Raw genomic sequence first — 19,283 nt, 5'->3', positions numbered from 1 at the left:
ATATCCAAATTTCCCTCTTTTAAAAGGACACTAGTTACTGGATTAGGGCTCACTCTAATCCAGTATGAACTCAGCTTAAGTTGATTACATCTGAAAAGACTCTTATTTCTAAATAAGGCACATTCACAAGTTCCAGGTGGACATGAATTTTGGGAAGACATTCTTCAACCCAGTACAAGAGCCATTAAGTAGACAAGAAATGTGAAAACTTCTGCAGTACGTTTGACTATGGTTTCCTTAAGCTTTGGAGACTAATGAAAGGTTATGTGTTTTGAGGCTTTCATTTCTTTGCCTTGTATTTTCTTTGACTTTGGCAAATAATGTTCTTACTGACAGTCATATACTGTATTGTTTTCTACTTTAATAGTGCAGCATAGTTTAAACAAGTCACAGATTCACAGGGTTAGAAGGGACCTCAGATAGTCATTAGCCTCTTGGTCTGTTTCTAGGCAAGGCTCACTGATTTATGTTAGATAGTTGGGTGTCTGATACTTTTTTATTTATTTATTTTTATTTCAGCATATTACGGGGGTACAAATGTTTAGGTTACATATATTGCCTTTGCCCCACCCTAGTCAGAGTTTCAAGCATGTCCACCCCCCCCGATGGTGTGCACCTCCTCCTCCTTCCCATCTGCCCGACACCTGATGAATGTTACTACTACTATATGTGTACTTAAGTGTTGATCAGTTAATACCAATTTGATGGTGAGTACATGTGTCTGATATTTTCTGAAAAGGGGAATCCACAGCACTTAGTAACCTGCCCTACCATTCAGAAGTTCTTTACAAGTCGAACCTTTGTATTTTTTGTTATAATTGAATATTGTTTTTCTTTATGGCTTCCACTGTCTCTGAGAATCCTGACATAAAAAAAAATAACAACTGAGATTGTTAATATTTAGCATTTACAAAGCAGTTTACTGCTGTATACTTTCACTAGCTTACAATAAATCTGTAAGATGTTATTAAATTAGCCTCATTTTATAGAAATTGAGGTTCAGAAAGTTGAGGCATTTTCCAAAGGTCATAGAGCTAGTAAATGATAGAGCTTGAACTCCAACACAGATCTTCTGTTGCATAAATCTTGTGCTTGGTCCCATTATGCCCTGCTGCAGAAGGAAGAAGCAAAACCTAATCTTATTCTTTACTGTGTTGATAAATCTAAGAACCATCAGGAGGAAAGTGCTTTGGAATCACAGAATCCTAAAGTCAGAAGAGACTGTAGAGATCATACATTGTAGTAACAATCTCCTAGAGAACTCAAATCCTGGTAAATGGATTGATGCTATCAGGAAGGCTTTGAACTGAATTGGACTTACAAATGACACCCCACACTGGTGTAGTTGAGTTCACCAATAACACACACAAAAATAAAGATATGGTATTTTGGACACTGGAAAAAACAGCAATTGAACATCAAGTTTCTGAGTAAAGAGCTCAGCTAAACAAACTTAGGAGTTGTACATTGAAAAATAAAATATAAGCCAGGTGCAATGGCAAGCGCTTATAGTCCTAGATAATCAGGAGGCTAAGATGGGAGGATTGCTTGAGTGTAAGAGATTGAGGCCAGTCTGGGCAACATAGCAAGACCCCACTCTAAAAAATAAAATAAAAGTAAACTAAAATACAAGTGTAAGTTTGGATAGGTGCATGGGCTTTGAAGTCAGACAGTTCTGAGTTTGAATCCTATCACTTACTAGCTAGATGAACTGGGATAAGTTACTTAATTTCTCTAAATTTCAGTTTTGCTCTGTATAAAATGGATATAAGAGCATTTACATCATTGTGTTGATGTAAATATTACATGATATAATGTATATATAATACTTAGCATAGTACCTGGCACAACAAATTGTATTATTATTCCTATTATGATAGAGCATCATCTAAGCCTCCACTCAACTTGTCTTGAAAGTGTGTTGTGGAAAATATTTACTTATAATTATTTATTAATATTTTTATACAGAAGATGATCTCTGACCTTAAGAACCATGCACATGAATAAGAGGCAACTCAAGATTTGCTCTAACACTATAATCATAGTAAGCAAACCTTTATTGAGTCATCAGTATGTACTTTCTTCACCACTGTTCTAAGTGCTTTACATACATTAACTAATATTTTCACAACTCTATGAAATGAGTATTATTATTTCAATTCTACAGATGAATAAAATGGGTACAAGGAGGTAAAATAATGTACTAGGAGGTAGCAGAGCCAGGAGATATATATATATATATATATATATATATATATTTGAGACAGATAGACTGCAGAGGCATCATCATAGCTCATTGCAACCTCAAACTCCTGGGCTCAAGTGATCCTCCTGCCTCAGCCTCCCAAGTAGCTGGGAATACAGGCACATGCCACCACACCCCGCAAATTTTTCTATTTTTTGTAGAGATGGGGTCTTGCTTGTGCTCGGGCTGGTCTCAAACTCCTGAACTCAAGTGACTCTCCAGCCTCGGCCTCCCAGGGTGCTAGGATTACAGGCATGAGCCACCACACCTGGCCCAGAGCCAGGATTTGAATTCAGACACTGTAAATCCAGAACATACACTTTTAAATACCATGGTCTACTATCTCCCAACCATTCCACTCTGTTGCCTCTATAGTCAATGCCTCTGTTAAATGACTAATAGCAAACTAGAGCTTTAAAACAGCATAATATGAATGCTAGGTAGGTTAATGAATTATAACAATTAATTTCCATGAAGTGAGAATTAAAAGTGGCCATATAAAGTGGCTACATAAATACTCATGATTGTTACTGATAAGATAACATAAAGCTATAGATTTGTTAAGACTCATGCTTAGCTTATACTTTTTTCAATGGAAAATGCCTCAATCTCTTTAGAAAGGTAGTATAAATTGCAGGTCAAGCCAAGATGATGGTGAGTGGAGAGGAGCACAGTAAATATACTAGAACTGTGATGGTGAAGGAGTTAGCCTTTAAAGTCCCCTGGGGGGCCCTTACTCCATGCTTTGAAGAGGGGATGGATTGGGCAGAAAGGCAAGATATCTAGGACAACAGTGATGAACCAAGAAAGAGCCTAAGGTCACTATGGCAGACAGAATGGTTACCTGTGTCCTTCTCTACCATAAATCTTGGTAATTTCCAATCGCTTTTATACAGCCAACTAGTAGAGCCTTGCTGTATATGCACTGCTCTATTTCCAGGTAAGCTTCCTGAAAACTGTCATCCTAAACTTGCCATTTACCTAAGTGTATTCGTGGGGAAGTTGCTCAATTTATACGCCTTTATGTAATTTACTTTTAGATAGAAAGAAGGATACAGTCCTGACCAATACAATTTACAACATCGTCTTACCTTTTTCTGCTGGGCTCAAAACTGTCACTGTGGGGAAAGGTCGGGGTGGGGGGAGAGAGAGAGAGATCAAAATTAGTTATATTTAAAAATGTCTTTTCTAACTCATTTTTCCACAGCATCATTTTTGAGCAATTTGTATGATGGTACTTTAGGAAACCACCAGCCAAAAATGTGGAAAGGCAAGGATGAATAAATTCCACCTTTTGCTGCCTTCTTTCATCTTAAACCTTCAGTAATTAAGAATATCTACTCATTTAACAAAAACAAGGTATAACCTGATTTTTAAAAAAATCCAACAAATGGAAACACTCAAGTTATATAACATGGCAGTAAGAACTTAAAAGCTGGTAAATTAGGAGATGATTACTTCCCCAAAGTATTCACTTTAGGATGTCTTTAAATGCCAAGTTTCTCTAGTACATTTGGAGGTAATACAATGTGGATGTTGCATGCCAATTCTGAAGTCAGACTGCATTAGAAGACCAGTTGTGCTATTTTGTGACCCTGGGCAAGTTCCTTAACTTCCCTAACAGTATCTACCTCACAAGGTTACTTAAAAATTAAATGAGTTAATACATGTAAATACTGCTTAGCATAGTATCTAGTAAAACACAAGTACTTAATGAATATTAATTATTATTACCTTTTAACTAAGATTTCACATAGTATCAGAAACGGAAAGAATTTTAGCAATTATATGGTTTATCTATCTCATTTTGTGGATGGGAAAAATGAACTAGAGTAATATTTTGTGGATGGGAAAAATGAACTAGGGTAGTATCAAATGATTTGCCTAAGGTTATAGAGCAAGTTAGTGGTAGAGTTGGGACTAGATTCCAGCCTCCAGGGTTTTTTCCATGTACCGTGTCTACCTCCCTCAATCATTCTTTGCTGGCTTACTGTGATATACACATAACTTTTGTTCAGAATGTCATTTGTACAAACTAAGGCCTACCTGTCTTTACTCACCTGTCTTTACTATGTGTGTGCATTTGTCCTAGGTGTTGAGGTAAATAATTTATGAGGCATATCTCTCAATCTTAGTAAGCTGTTTAATTAAGATGGTTTTCATACAAAACAATCAACATTTAGGAACCAGAAAACCGGGGAAAAAATCCAAACAGAATGCAACTATGTTCCAGGGGCTATTTCCTTAGGCCCTTCATCAGTCATATTTTCTCTTTCTCTTCATATGCTGGTCTATTTTGTTGAATCTTTAAAAATTCTCCTTTTAATGATCATTTGAATGGACATTGTTAAAACTGTTACATTTTGTCTGTGCTAAAAATCTGACCAGATGATGTTTTCTTCTTTTTTTCTAATAAACCTGCCTACAGACTGATACTAATTCCTTTTTTTTTCCAGTTAAAGAATTCTGGTTAAGAATGCTTGAAAGAGGCACATACTCTACTTTGACAATACAATAGAAGGGTAAACAAGAAGACTTGATGGGTCAGCCTGGGACTTTGTGATTTTGCACATGCATGTTGTATGTCTGCATTGATTTCAATAGGCCCTGAATTGGGCTAACAACATCTCTTTAAAATGGAGTGAGAGAGAGCAGAGTTGCTTGAAGACCAATATTAATAAAGAGTAGCTGATAAATTGTTGTTTAGTATATCTCCTTCTACCTCTGGCTGAAGACTTGTTCTAAACAAGAGGTGGAAGTCCTAACTCCCATTTGCTTAGTCACCTGCTACAGCATTGTGGGTGAGGGAAGATCACCTAGTACTTGTAGATGTTGGAATGAGACAATGTGTACATAGAAGAATGAGTGGGAACCAGTGAATTCTCCAGATAGAAGACAACTATCTTTAAGTAATGACAGGACTCTTATGTGCAAGTGTGATTGGTTTATGTGATCCAAGAGCAGAGCACAGAAATAGAACTAATGGGTAAAAGCTACAGGTTAACACATTTTAGCTAAATATAAGAAAAAATGATAAAAATGGTGAAAAATGACAACAACAATGACCAGCAGCCTTGGGAAGGAGTGTTTTCCACTACAGACACTTCAAAGCGTTGCAGAGGACATTCAGATGTTAGTTTGGCAGTGGACTTGACTTTTAAAGTCTTTTTCACACCTGAAATTCTGTAAGAAGTCAATAAGTTTAAGGGAAAAATATTTTCTTGCAATTTTCCCTGTTGGAAGTTGCATACTTCTGAGGAAAAAAGGGGGCCTTTATTCTAAAAGACTGTGGCATTTATCTTGGTAGTTCTGCCTTTCCTTTATTTTTCTAATATTGCCTTTTGTACTATTAGTGGAAAAGGCTAAAATACTTCAGTCACATTTAAAATGAAAATGTTACAAGAGTCACACTAATCTTTTATAAAATGAATATTTAATGCAAATCTGTTAGGCAAGTGTACATTTAGCCATTCTGTGGGTAACTTGCTACACATGATTACAGAGTGATGAGGTGATACATGTAATCACACCTGCTCCATTTTTTCAAATTTCAGTTTGCTACTGGGGAGTTAAAAGACTGGAGTTATCACCAAATAGCATCTTACACTGTCTCTCCTTTTTTCTCTCATCTATTCACTGATTCTTTGCAGCTAGGTATAGAGAAAAGTTATGGAAGGATGGAGTATATGAAATGGCTTTTCATCGCAGACAACTTGTGTTAAAACCAAAGCATATCTCATCACTTCCTTTAAGTAGATGCATATTGTATGAGCCACGGAATGGTATGAGTAGAATAAGCCTAATTTTGGGCTAAATGTGGAAGGTCAATAATCATAGAAAGGACATGGAAGAAACTACAGTAGTGTTGTCCAACAGATATATAATGTGAGCCAGGTAGTTTAAATTTCCTAGTGGAATCATTTAAAAAAGTTAAAAGAAAACAAGTAAAATTAATTTTAATAATATATTTTATGTAATCCAATATATAAAAATATTTTCATTTAAACATGTTATATATAAAAATTATGAATGAGATATTATATATATTGCATTATGTTTTTGAAAGCTGGTGTGTATTATATGCTCTAGCACATCTCAATTGAGATGCCACATTTCAAGTGTTTAATAGCCACATGTGGCTAATGGCTACTGAATTAGTGTAGTTCAAAAGGACTTGTGAAAGGAGGGTGGGAAGTTTGAAAATATTAACAGTTCAGTGAGATAAGTGCTCACAGAATGAAGTTCTCTTTTATTAATAGTTAATAACATGTTTGGGGAGGGAGTTTATTGTAATGATGTACAGCATACACTTTGGTATGTATTCATATTCTGACTCTGACACCTACTTGTTCTGTGACCTAAAGCAAGTTATTTAATGAATTATTTATTCTGTGCCTCAGTTTCCTCATCTGTAAAATAAGAATAAAATTATTTATGTTATCAGGTTGTTAAAAATATTAAAGGATAAAATATGTGTAAAGTACATGGGTGTTTTGCACATAAGTAATCAATTATTGTTAGCTATTTATATCATTTTTCTGAGAAAGGCGAATTGTTCAGTGAGGTTTTGTAATAGTTTAGGACAAAACAATTCTGATTAAAACATGTTATGTGAGGCGAACGTGATAGCCACTACACTACGGAAACCGCATTACTGTATCTTTTTAAATGTCTTAGTGTGTTCTTCTTCTAAATTCTCAACAAATTGTTTACCTGTGGGGAAAAGGCTTCAAATGTTTTCACTCATCACATTGAATTTACATTTGGTTTTTAATCAAAGTGTAACAGAAAGCTCAATAAAAATAGCACTTTACCGTAAAAAAAAAAAAAAAAAAAAAAAAACATGTTATGGATTCCCAAAATTATATATGATAGTTTAAAAATAATTCATTCAATGTCAAAATGAATAACTTGGACTCCCACTTTTTCCCATAGATGTTTCTTAGATTCTAGGTTAGGAGAGGGAATAGAATTTGAAATAGGGAACTGAGATACATTTCTGAGTGTTCTCTGTTGTCAAAAGCAAGCTAATCATGCCAGCCTTCATTTACCCCTCTGAAAAAGTTACTCATACTAGCCACTCATTTACCTTTTAGGCAGTCATTCTCAAACCTAGATTATCTTAATAATTATTTAGGGAGCATGATAAAAATATAGATTCCAAGGCTCCCTTCACTTAACAAGTCTCTGAGTGGAAGTACAGGAATTTGTATTTAAAAAAAAAACTCAGCAGGTGATTCTGATTATCAGCCAGGTTTAAGAACCATTGGAGTTATTTTAGAAGCTTGGTATGATACCTTATTAGTCAGGTGTGATACATTTAATTGTTTGACATATGAATGACATAACAATATTTTAGATGTGGTAATACCATGATTCATATAGGGCTGAATGAACAGCTTTTACGTCTGTAGAAACTTGGTTTCTAGAAAATGTTCCTTTTGTTTTTTTGCCTTATCAGTTTCCATTTCTTCTGACTCTCTTTAATGAATTTCCTCCTTTTGAGTAGAATTATTTCCTAGACCTTTTTTTTTTTTTTTTTGAGACAGAGTGTCACTTTGTTGCCCTGGCTAGAGTGAGTGCCGTGGCGTCAGCCTAGCTCACAGCAACCTCAAACTCCTGGGCTTAAGCGATCCTCCTGCCTCAGCCTCCCGGGTAGCTAGGACTACAGGCATGTGCCACCATGCCCAGCTAATTTTTCTATATATTTTAGTTGGCCAGATAATTTCTTTCTATTTTTAGTAGAGACGGGGTCTCGCTCTTGCTCAGGCTGGTCTCGAATTCCTGACCTTGAGCGATCCACCCGCCTTGGCCTCCCAGAGTGCTAGGATTACAGGCATGAGCCACCGCACCCGGCCTCCTTTTTGTTTTTTAATCTCAAACTGGATACTGTTGGTCATCCAAAATGACAGAATAGGGAATTCTAGACTGCCATCCCTCCTCAAAAGCAACTAATAAGCTGGTAAAACCTGTCAGACTCAACTTTTGCAGAACTCTGAAATTTAGTAAAAATCTTACAACAACAAGGGGGAAAGACTTGGTGAAGAAAAGAGCTGTTGCTTTGTAGTAAGAGAATGTTGTGACATTTAAAATAGGCTGCCTACCATCCTCCACATCCTAGCTCAGCAGAGGCTGTGAGGATGGTAGCCCACATTCGTGGTGCAGGTTTCCAATGCCAGAGGGTGCAATAAGGACCATGCTCTCAAAGAGCAGTGGTTGTGAGCCTCGTCCATCTGGTAGCTCACTCAAAGGCCAATGCAAATGATTCCCTGTGTTTTGTCTGACTCAGAGTATTTCCAGGGATGGGGCAGCTTCCTGGGTGGTTTTTGTCAGAAGCACTTAAAGGGACAGGTATTGACAACAGCAGTTTTGGGAAAGGGACAACAGTTGACAATAGACAGACCAAAAAGCCTGGGAGGAAAAAGGTTAACAAAAGTGGGGGAATGAAGGTATTTAAATGCTCCCATGTGTACTATAGAACTGAGAAGGGCATGCACACACCCAAGATGGGATGCATGCTCAGAAAAGGCCTGAGAAAACCTTTATCTTTCACTTCTAGCTGGCCTTCAGGCACTGCAAAAGGAGTGAAGGCTAAGGCACAATTACAAATAGCCTGGCTAAGGGGTTGAAGAAGTACTCCAATAAAGAACCAATCTGTAAAGCCTGTAAAGTACATTTTTTCCTCTTTTCTATTTTTTTTTTACTTCAGGTATTCATAAATCTCTGCCAAACTGACTACAGGTTTAAGGAACAGAGACTTCAGAGACCATACACAACAAAGAATACAGTTCTTAGAATACAGGTTAGTAAAGTCACAAAACAAGCAAACAACTTATGACAAGCAGTAACAACCAACCCCTGGGAAGGAGGTGAAACTGATTTCCAGAGTTGCCATGTTATAATGGTCAAAATGCACAGTTTTTAAACAAAAAATTACAAGGCATACAAAGAAACAAAACAGTATGGCCTATTAACAGGAAAAAAGAAATTAATAGAAACTGTCCATGAGGAAGCCCAGACACTGGACTACTAGAAAAAAGATTTTAAATCAACTGTCTTAAATATGCTCAAAGAGCTAAAGTAAGCCATGGAAAAAGAACTAAAGGAAACCAGGAGAATGATGTCCCATTAAATAGAGAATATAAACAAAGAGGCAGAAATTTTAGAAAGGAACCAAATAGAAATTTTCAAACTGAAAAGGATAACACTGAAATAAAAAATTCACTAGAGAGGTTTAACAATAAATAGATTTAAGCAGGCAGAAGAAAGAGTCAGTGAACATGAAGACAGGCCAACTGAAATTATTCAGTCTGAGGAGCTGAATGAGAAAAAAAATTTTTTAAATGAACAGAGTCTAAGAGACCTGTAGGACGCCATCATTGTAATAATGGGACTTCTAGAGGGATACAAAAGAGAAAATAGAAAGAGTATTTGAGAAAGCAACAGCTAAAAACTTCCCAAATTTGATAAAAGATACAAATCTAAACATCTAAGAAGTACAATAAATTCCACATAGAATAAATTAAAGGATATCCACACTTAGACACATTATGGTCAAACTATGAAAAGATAAAGACAAAAAGGAAATCTTTAAATCAGGAAAAGTGACTCTTTACATAGAAGAAATAATAAGACAAATAGCTGATTTCCCTCAGAATCTGTACAGGCCAGAAGGCAGTCATATTTAAAATTCTGAAAGAAAAAAGATTTGTCAACCAAGAATTCTACATCCAGCAACACTATATTTCAAAAAAACAAAAGAGAAAAGAAGACATTCTCAGATAAACAAAAGCTGAGGGAGTTGATTACTAGTAGAACTGCTCTACAAGAAATGACAAAGGAAGTTCTCTAGTAAAAATGAAAGGGCACTAATTGTAACTCAAACAAAGAAACAAAGAACACTGGCAAAATTAACCACATAGGTAAATATAAAAGTTGGTAGTATGACATTTTTGGTTTTTATATTATTTTATTTTTTGGTTTTTAACTCTTATTTACTATACAATTTAAAATATAGATCCATAAAACAATAATGCTAAATCTATCTTAAGGGGCACACAATGTATAAATACATAATTTGTGACAATAGAGGATTAAACAGCATGATCAAGTGGGATTTATCCAAGAAATGTAAAGGCAATTGAACATACAAAAATCAATCATGTAATACACCATATTAATAGAATGAAGGAAAAAACCCACATGATTATCTCAAAGGATGCTGGAAAAGCATTAGACAGTATTCTGCACACCTTAATGAAAAAAATGCTCATGCTCAAGAAATTATTAATACAAGGGAATTTATTCAACTTGATAAAAAGCATTTATGGAAACTCCACAGCTAACAGTATACTCAATGGTGAAAGACTAAAAGCTTTCCTCCTAAGATCAGGAACAAGACCAAGATCCCTGTTTTCACCACTTCTATTCAACATTGTACTGGAAGTTCAAGCCAATGAAATTAGGCAGGAAAAAGAATAAAAGGCATCCAAAAATGGAAAGAAGCGAAATTATCTTTATTGGCAGATAACATGTTCCTACGTATAGATAATTGTAAAGAATCCAAAGAAGAATCTTAGTGCTAATGAATGAATTCAGCAAAGTTGTAGAATACAAGAGCAACACCCCAAATCAGTTCTATTTCTACGTACTAGCAATGAACAATCAGCAGAGGAAATTAATAAAATGATTCCCTTTACAATAACATCAAAAGGAATAAAACATTTAGGGATAAATTTAACCAAGGAGCCTCAAGACTATACATTTAAAATTGCAAAACACTGTTGAAAGCAATTAAAGACCTAAATACATGGAAAAGCATCCCGTGTTCATGGATTGGAAGACTTGATATTGTTAAGATGGCAATTCTCTCCAAAGCAATCTACAGATTAAGTGCAATTCCCATCAAAATCCCAACTTCTATTTTTGAAGAAGTGGAAAAGGTGAACCTAAAATTCATATGGAATTGCAAAGGAATCTGAATAGACAAAACAATTTTAAAAAAAGAAAAAGAAAGTTGGAGGAATCATGCTTCTTGATTTCAAAATTTATTACAAAGGTACAGTAATCAACACAGTGTGGTACTTGGCAAGATAGACAAATAAATCAATAGAACATAATTGAGGTTCCATAAATAAATGCATACATCTATGGTCAATTGACAATCATGTCAAGACCATTCAGTGGAGAAAGAATAGTCTCTTCTACAAACAAATGGTGCTGGAACAATAAGGTAGCCATATCCAAAACAAAAAAAGAAAAAAAAAGAACCTGCCAGGATTCCTACCTTACATCACATACAAAAATTAACTCACAATGGATCAAAGACCTAAATGTAAGAGCTAAACTATAAAACTCTTACAAGAAAACACACGGGTAAAATATTTATGGTCTTGCATTTGGCAATGGATTCTTAGTTATGACAACAAAAGCATAGGTGACAAAAGAAAAACTAGATAAATTGAATTTTATCAGAATTAAAAAACTTTGTGTATCAAATGATACTATCAAGAAAATAAAAAGACAACCCATGGAATGGCAAAAAAATTTGCAAGTAATTTATCTGATAAGGGTCAAATATTCAGAATATATAAAGAGATATTATAATTCAACAACAAAAAGACAAAGAACCCAATTTCAAAATGGGCAATGGCTTGAATAGACATTTTCCCAAAGAAACAATTGGCCAACAATTACATGGAAAGATGGTCAACATCTTTAGTCATTAGGGAAATAAAAATCAAATACAATGAGATACCACTTCATACTTAGTAAGATAGTTACAATAAAAAATGGAAAATAACAAGTCCTGGTGAGGATACGGAAAAATTGTAACCCTCTTACACTGCTGGTGGAAATGTAAAATGTGTAGCCACTGTGGAAAATATTTTGGAGGTTCCTCAAAAAGTTAAACATAGAATTACCATGTAGTCCAATAATTCCCACCCTTCTCCTTGGTACATACTCAAAAGAATTTAAGACAGATATTCAAACAAATACTTGTACATGAATGTTCATAACAGCACTATTCAGAATAGACAAAAGGTGGAAACAGCCCAAATGTCCATCTACAGATAAATGGATAAACAGACCGTGGTATCTACACAATAGAATATTACTCAGCCATAAAAAGGAATAAATTACTGCTACATGCTACAATGTGTGTGGATCTTGAAAATATTACGCTAATTAAAACAAGCCAGACAGAAAAGGACACATATTGTATGATTCTATTTATATAAAACATCCAGAATAGGTAAATCCATACAGACAAATGCAGATTAATGGTTTGGTTGGCAGGGACTGGGGGCGGTGGTGGGGAACAGGGAGTGACTGCTTAATGCTTATGAGGTTTCCTTTTGGGGTGACAAAAATGTTTTGGAATTACATAGAGGTGATGGTTGCACAACATTGTGAATGTACTAAATGGCACTGAAGTAAACATTTTAAAATGGTTAATTTTATGTTATATAAATTTTACTCCAATAAAATGGATACTGTTGCTTTCTTCCTTCTCTAAAAGTCCAAGCTTTTTATTTTCCTGAGTCAAGAAGAATCCTTTATACTCTTATTAATAAGAGTAATGGCAAGTTACTATCTAATGAGCTCTTAAAATGTGCTGTGAACTGTGACTTATGCTTTTTAGGGACCATGCTATTTAAACCTCACAACAGTAATGCTTGGTATATAGAAAGTGCTAAGCAAGTATTTGTGGTATGAATAGACAACCATATAAGCAAGGTACACGTGAGGCAACCGAGGTTGAAAGAGATTGGGTAACTTGCCTCCTAGCTAGTAACTGGCAGAATTCAAACTCTAAGAATTGTAGGATAAAAATATCACTTTTGGTTTCAGCTCTAATTTGACATTAGGGAAAATGACATCAGGTTCTATCCCTAGAAAGAAGTTAGGTCCTTAATATTACTTTTTGAGTCACACTGAAACTCCATTCTTTTAATTTGGTTGTGCTGGAAAAGGCATGGCCTTGGTATCAGGCAGCCTTGACACCCAAATCTCCGCTATTTACTAAATGTGTGACTTTAGGAAAATTTGATTTAATCTTTCTGAAACCCAGGTTGCTCATTAACTTAAAAGATTGTAGAATGATAATGACAGGATAGACTGGTGAAGCCAGAATTGGAAGTCAGGGCTTCCTCATTCTCCTGACTTTTAAATAACAGCAACTAATACAAAATGTTAAGAAAACATGGTGCAGGCCAAACAAAATACATCTTCAGGCCACATCTGGCCTGTGAGTCACAAATTTTTACCTTTGTGTTAGCTGAAAGGAGACAGGGTGTTAAAATAATGTGGTGGCTAAGAGCAAGGACTGTTGAGCCATACTACCAGGGTTGCCATCCAAGCTTGGCCATTTACTAACTCTGTGACCTTAGGTGAGCTACTTAATCTGTCTGTTCCTCAGTTTATTTGTTTGCAAACCGGGCATAATGATAGCATGTATCTTGTAAGATTGTTATGAGGATTAAGTGTGTGAATGTATGTGAGTGTGTGTGTGTGTGTGTGTGTGTAGTCCCTTAGAAATAGTGCCTGGTGTGTAGCAAATGCTATGCAAGTATGTTAAATAAAACAAAATAAATAAGTCCTAAGCTTCTTTTCAGCTTTTAATATTATATAACTAAGTAAGAACTTACAGAAAGCTGATTATTTACACTGATTCTAACTTGGTCTTTACCTCAGTTTGCTCATCTGTGCCTCAGTTTACACATCTGCACAATGGAGATAGTAATGGTGCCTGCCTCATATAGTTATTGTGAGGATTAAATCAATTATTATATAGAGAGTTAATGTATCTAAATTAGAATATTTTTTTGCACAGAGCAAACACTATATAAGTGTTAGGCATTATCATTATTAATCTTTAAAAGATTTCTTGGCAAAACTTATGTGAGTCAATACTGAAAAACTCCAAAATATGTTTAATAATGCTTACAATATGGCTTTGATCTTAGGAGCAATGTTCATACCATAATAATGGAGTTCAACTTTTGATCCTTCAATTAATCATCCAAAAAAGCCAAAATGGTAAGGTTTGAGAATAGAAAACATCCAAGTCATTGCATAGTCTGTTTTATGCATCTCAGTACCAGACAGTGATGAAAAAGAAAAATAGTCTAAACTTGTATCTATGAAGGCAACTAATGAAATTTATTTAAAGAGCTCTTTCTACATTTTCCATAATATCTCTAAGAAGGAAGTGAGAAAAGTTCAAACTCTGATGCAGAATTTATTAAAAGAGAGTTCTATATTGGAAAAGAGGGTCATCTCCTGCCTTTCTAGTTCATCCCAGTCTACCTAGGGTAGACTGTTGCTTTGTAAGTATGTAAGAGAAAGAAGTTATAATTAGAGTCAAGGCCTGGGGTTGAAAAAAGCAGCACCCCCACCATAATTTGTCAGGTGAGAAGAGTCTGGTATGAAAAAATAAAAGAGTCTTGATTTATGAAGAAACCCCAATGGCAATCACAGCAACAACACGAATAAAGAAATGGGACTTGATTAAATTAAAAAGCTTCTGCTCAGCCAAGGAAATAATGAATAGAGCAAATAGACAACCTACAGAATGGGAGAAAATATTTGCAACTACACATCCAACAAAAGACTAATAACCAGAATCTACAAAGAACTCAAGCAAGTCAGCAAGAAAAAAATAAAACAACCCCATTAAAAAGTGGGCAAAAGACATGAACAGAGCTTCTCAAAAGATGACAAATGGCCAATAAACATATGCAAAGATGCTCAATGACACTAATCATCAGGGAAACGCAAATTAAAACCATAGTGAGATATCACCTTACCCCAGTCAGAATGGCTTTTATGAAAAAGTCCAAAAACAATAGATGCTGGGATGGATGCAGGGAGAAAGGAATGCTTATACACTGTTGGTGGGACTGCAAATTAGTACAATCCCTATGGAAAATAGTACGGAGATTCTTCAAAGAACTAGAAGTCAACCTACCATGTGATCCAGCAATCCCACTACTGGGTACTTACCCAAAGGAAAAGAAGTCATTTTATCAAAAAGACACCTGCATTTGAGTGTTTACTGCAGCACAATTCTCAATTGCAAAGATGTGGAATTAACTCAAATGCCCATCAATTCATTAGTGGATTAATAAAATGTGGTATATATATACCATGGAATACTACTTAGCCACGAATAAGGATGACTTAATGCCTTTTGAAACAATTTGGATGGAACTGAAGAACATCATCCTAAGTCAAGTATCTAAAGAATGGAAAAAAAAACACCCCATGTACTCACTATTAAATTGGAACTAACTGATGAGCACACATGTGCACAGAGGTAAGTAAAACTCAATGGAAATCAAGTAGGTGGGAGAAGGTAGGAGAGGATGGGTGGGAACCTACCTAATGGGTACAATGAATAGTATCTGGGTCACAGGCACATTTTTAACCCTGACTCAAGCATTACAAAAGTGATCCCTGTAACCAAAAACATTTGTACCCCATAATACTTTGAAATAATAAATAAATAAGTAGTCTTAGAAGAACATGGGAGTGAGAGGAGGAGATGTCCAACAGGGCAGGAGTCCTAATGTGAGAGGAGTGGAAATATTCTGGAGTCCCACACTGAATGAATAGGGAACATAGTAGGTCACATGTTTAAAGACGCTGGCAGTGAGATTCTAGTGTTGAAGTGACAATAAATATTAGTGGAATCTCTTCTGAGAAGAGACGAGGATTCTTCAGTGTGAGAAGCTGAGCATAAGGGGAGATTTTACTGTGAGAAAAGCAGGGGTCCTGTTGTAACAAGATAGGATATAATAAGAAAACTCCATTGTGAGTTGATGAGAACATTACAAGGCCTTTAGTGATAAGAATAGGTGACTAGGGGGAAGCCAAGTGGGAAATAATATAGGGGAGGAACTTGAGATTTGTGTTGGAAAATTTTGTGGAATTTTGAGTTTGAATGCACAAGCTATACTGTGGGAACTATTTTATAAATAAGGAGGGGGTGGAGCGCTCCCTAGTGTGACAGGACACGGTACAAGGGAAGACCACAGAATTAAAAAAGGGGTGTTCTAATGAGAGGGAGCAAGAAATGATATTTCCATTGGGAGGGATAGAAAATATTAGAAACCCCAGTGGGAAAGAATGGGATTTCCTCAGTATGGGAAGACAGGGATCAAATGCAATTCTAGGGAGGAGTAAGAGGAAATAATAAGAAACCCCAAATGAAGAGAAGGGCAGAATGTGGGGCTAACAGTGGAAGAGCACTGCAGGAGGTGGGGAGTGGGTTTCCCAGAAAAGATAACAAGGAAGAATCATGATAGGAAAAGTAGTGGCCCTTTGATAAGGTATCAGAGAGATTGTGGGAACCCTTGAGGGAAGGTAAAGAGATCACTGTAGTGGGAGAAGACAGGGGAAAAGGTAGGATCATCACATGACAAAAGCAGGGTCACAGGTATGAGGTGTCAGCAAATAATGTGGGGCCCCTAATGGGAAGGAGTTAAATGCTCCTCCAAGCAGGAAGGCAGGAGACTGAAGGGAATCCCAGTGTGATAAAAATCAGGGGCTCTAGTGTGAGGGGAAAGGTTGTATTGTAGAACCCACATTGCATTAAAGAAGATGAGAAAATGAGGAGAACACAGAAAGAGAATGGAGGGCTTACCACTATGTGAAATGGGGAGAGAACAGTGAGATAGAACAGGGTATACTGTGGGGTCACAAGTAGGTGAAGTTATGAAGCTCTTCAGCCAGTGTGAGAGGATTGTGGGAAAAGGATGCAACCCAGTGTGGGTAAAAGGAGAGCTATTATGAGAGTACAGGAAATATTTGGGGATTCTTAGTAGGGAGTCCCTACTACGGAATCCTAGTAAGATTCTAGTAGGAGGGAAAATGGTGGGCCTCCCAGTTGGATGTATTGGTGGGATTTGTAGCGTGAGCGGGCAGTTTAAGGACACGAGGTATGTTGTTTCCTCAATTAGGTAGGGTGGGCACTCCCAGAACCAGAGCACAAGGCGCCAAGTGGTTGCCCTGCATGAGAAAAGGGGGCCCTAGTGGGAAGCGCCAGGAAATTATTGTGGATAGGGCAAGGAAATAAACACACCCTAAGTGGGAGGCGATGCCGACATGGTGGGACCCTCGTGGGAGGGCCCAGAAAATATTGTGGGAAGCCAGAGACTGGAGACAGAGAGCTCTCCAAGGAACGAAAGGAAAACCGCAGAGTGAGGGCTGAGAACACAGGGGACACCAGTGTGAAGGGTAGGGTGGACGATTATGCTGGAGCATAATTTCCCCACCTTAGGTGCCCAGCCCCACTTACCCAGGCAGAGTTCAAAGACGTAGGCATAGTAGGACCAGAGCACGACGAGGACAATAACAAGCACTGGTACCCAGGAAAGTACCCGGCGGCAGCACCGTAGCCCCCCAGACAGAGCCATCTTCCAACCCCGCCGCATCTTCGGCTCGAAGATCGACCGACCAGGCCTGCTGGCGCTGGGTCGGAACTGCTTGGGCGGCGGCTGGGAGGCGGGAAGGCGCGCTGTGCGGCGCTCCACTGCCTAGCCTGGCGGGAACCGTCTCACCAAGCTGATGCCACCTGTGGGGCTGCACGGCTGAGTGCGTCCAGCCTGGCACAATAGGCGTGAGTCACGGTGTGGAGGAACTGGCCTTGTTGGAGCGGAAGGTGATCCGTCAGGCAGTCGAGGTTGGGCACGCTCCGAAGGAGTGCAGTCCCTCCCCTTTCCGCTTCTCCCCCTTATCCCCCACCCCTTGCTTCAGCTCTAGATGCAGGCTGGACCTCTGCAAAACTGTAAAGCGGAAGAAATTTGGGTCCGCCCATCTGCTCTTACTGCACTGCGTCCACCCTGTTCTCTTTGATCTCTGTCTCTCTCTGTCTCTGTCTCTCTCTGTCTCTGTCTCTTTGTCTCTCCCTCCCCCCTCTTTCTCTTTCCCTCTTACTGCTCCCCCCACACTCTTACACACAAACACACAGTACTCATGCACGCAGTGTGAAAGATGGGAACCATAGCGTCTTTTGACATAAAGGTCATCCAGCTCCATTCTCCCACTGCTGCTTGAACTCTATGCTTAACACGTAGTGCCCTAGTGCCGCAGTCGCTGCTTGGGTAAGTCCATTGACATGGCACCCCTTCCTTCCCTCCCCACAGAATTAGCTTAGTATATTTTCAGAACAAACACATTGGTACAGAAAAACAAATGAAGGAGACAGTGATTCTGGGAGTGGTCAGGGAAAGCTACAAAAGTAGTGATATTTAAGCTGAGCTTTATTAATAAATTAGAGTTTTCCAGGCAGGTGAGATGGGGAGGAACTTTCAGACAGAGGAAGCAGCATTTGCAAAGGCATGAAGTAATGAAAGTCCAAAAGTGTTCTGGGAACAGCTAGTGCAGCTTGAGGAAAGTGTGTGTGAAGAGGAGAGGCTGAGAATGAGACTGAGAGTATAAACTGAGGCTGTGGTGTGAAGACCCTTATATGCCCTGCCAGGGTGTGGGGGCATAATCCTGTAAAGCAGATTATGAACAGCCATCAAAGGTTTTGGAGTAATGGGGTGACATCAGAGATGTGTTTTTGTAGAACTGCCAGGATTTTGGAGATGAAGATGGCCTGGAAGCCAATTGCCAAATGTTTTTGAAGTAGTTGCTTTCTGTTAGGTCAACTTTGGTATTAATATAAAAAGAATGACAAAACAGGGGACCTGTCCCCAAGAAGCTCATGTTCTCATTGGCAATAGGTGTTCATTGACACAAGTATAATAATAGAAGTAGGTAGGCTCTTGGTATTTATGGATTTGACACTGTTTCAGTGATTTCCAAAGGTCTGATACATGAACAAATTGGTTATTTTGCTGAAACCCATGTTTGATTTGCATCCTGTGTGTCTACTGTATGGGAGGAAGGATTTCTACAAGGTTGCTCTCCCTTTTTTAATTTATGGCTATATTTGCAATAAACTTCCTGAAGTGATAAGAGCTTTATTGTTTCTTTTCAGATTAGATTAAGTTAACTTTATGGTTGATGTTGCTAAAGTCGTGATGTA

At 37.5% G+C, this 19,283-nt stretch overlaps 1 protein-coding gene across 1 annotated transcript in view; it reads right to left on the bottom strand.

The window, feature by feature from the left end:
• The window catches only part of ZDHHC15 (zinc finger DHHC-type palmitoyltransferase 15), a 43,490-nt gene extending 25,805 nt beyond the window's left edge, over nt 1–17,685 (bottom strand). Inside the window, 1 exon segment of the mRNA XM_069463966.1 lies at nt 17,550–17,685. Within this exon segment, the coding sequence (XP_069320067.1) occupies nt 17,550–17,685 (136 nt within the window).
• Nucleotides 17,686–19,283: the final 1,598 nt, after the last annotated feature.

This window comes from Eulemur rufifrons, chromosome 30 (genome assembly GCF_041146395.1).
Source record: "Eulemur rufifrons isolate Redbay chromosome 30, OSU_ERuf_1, whole genome shotgun sequence".
NCBI lineage: Eukaryota > Metazoa > Chordata > Mammalia > Primates > Lemuridae > Eulemur > Eulemur rufifrons.
This window is presented reverse-complemented; position numbering and strand designations above follow the sequence as displayed.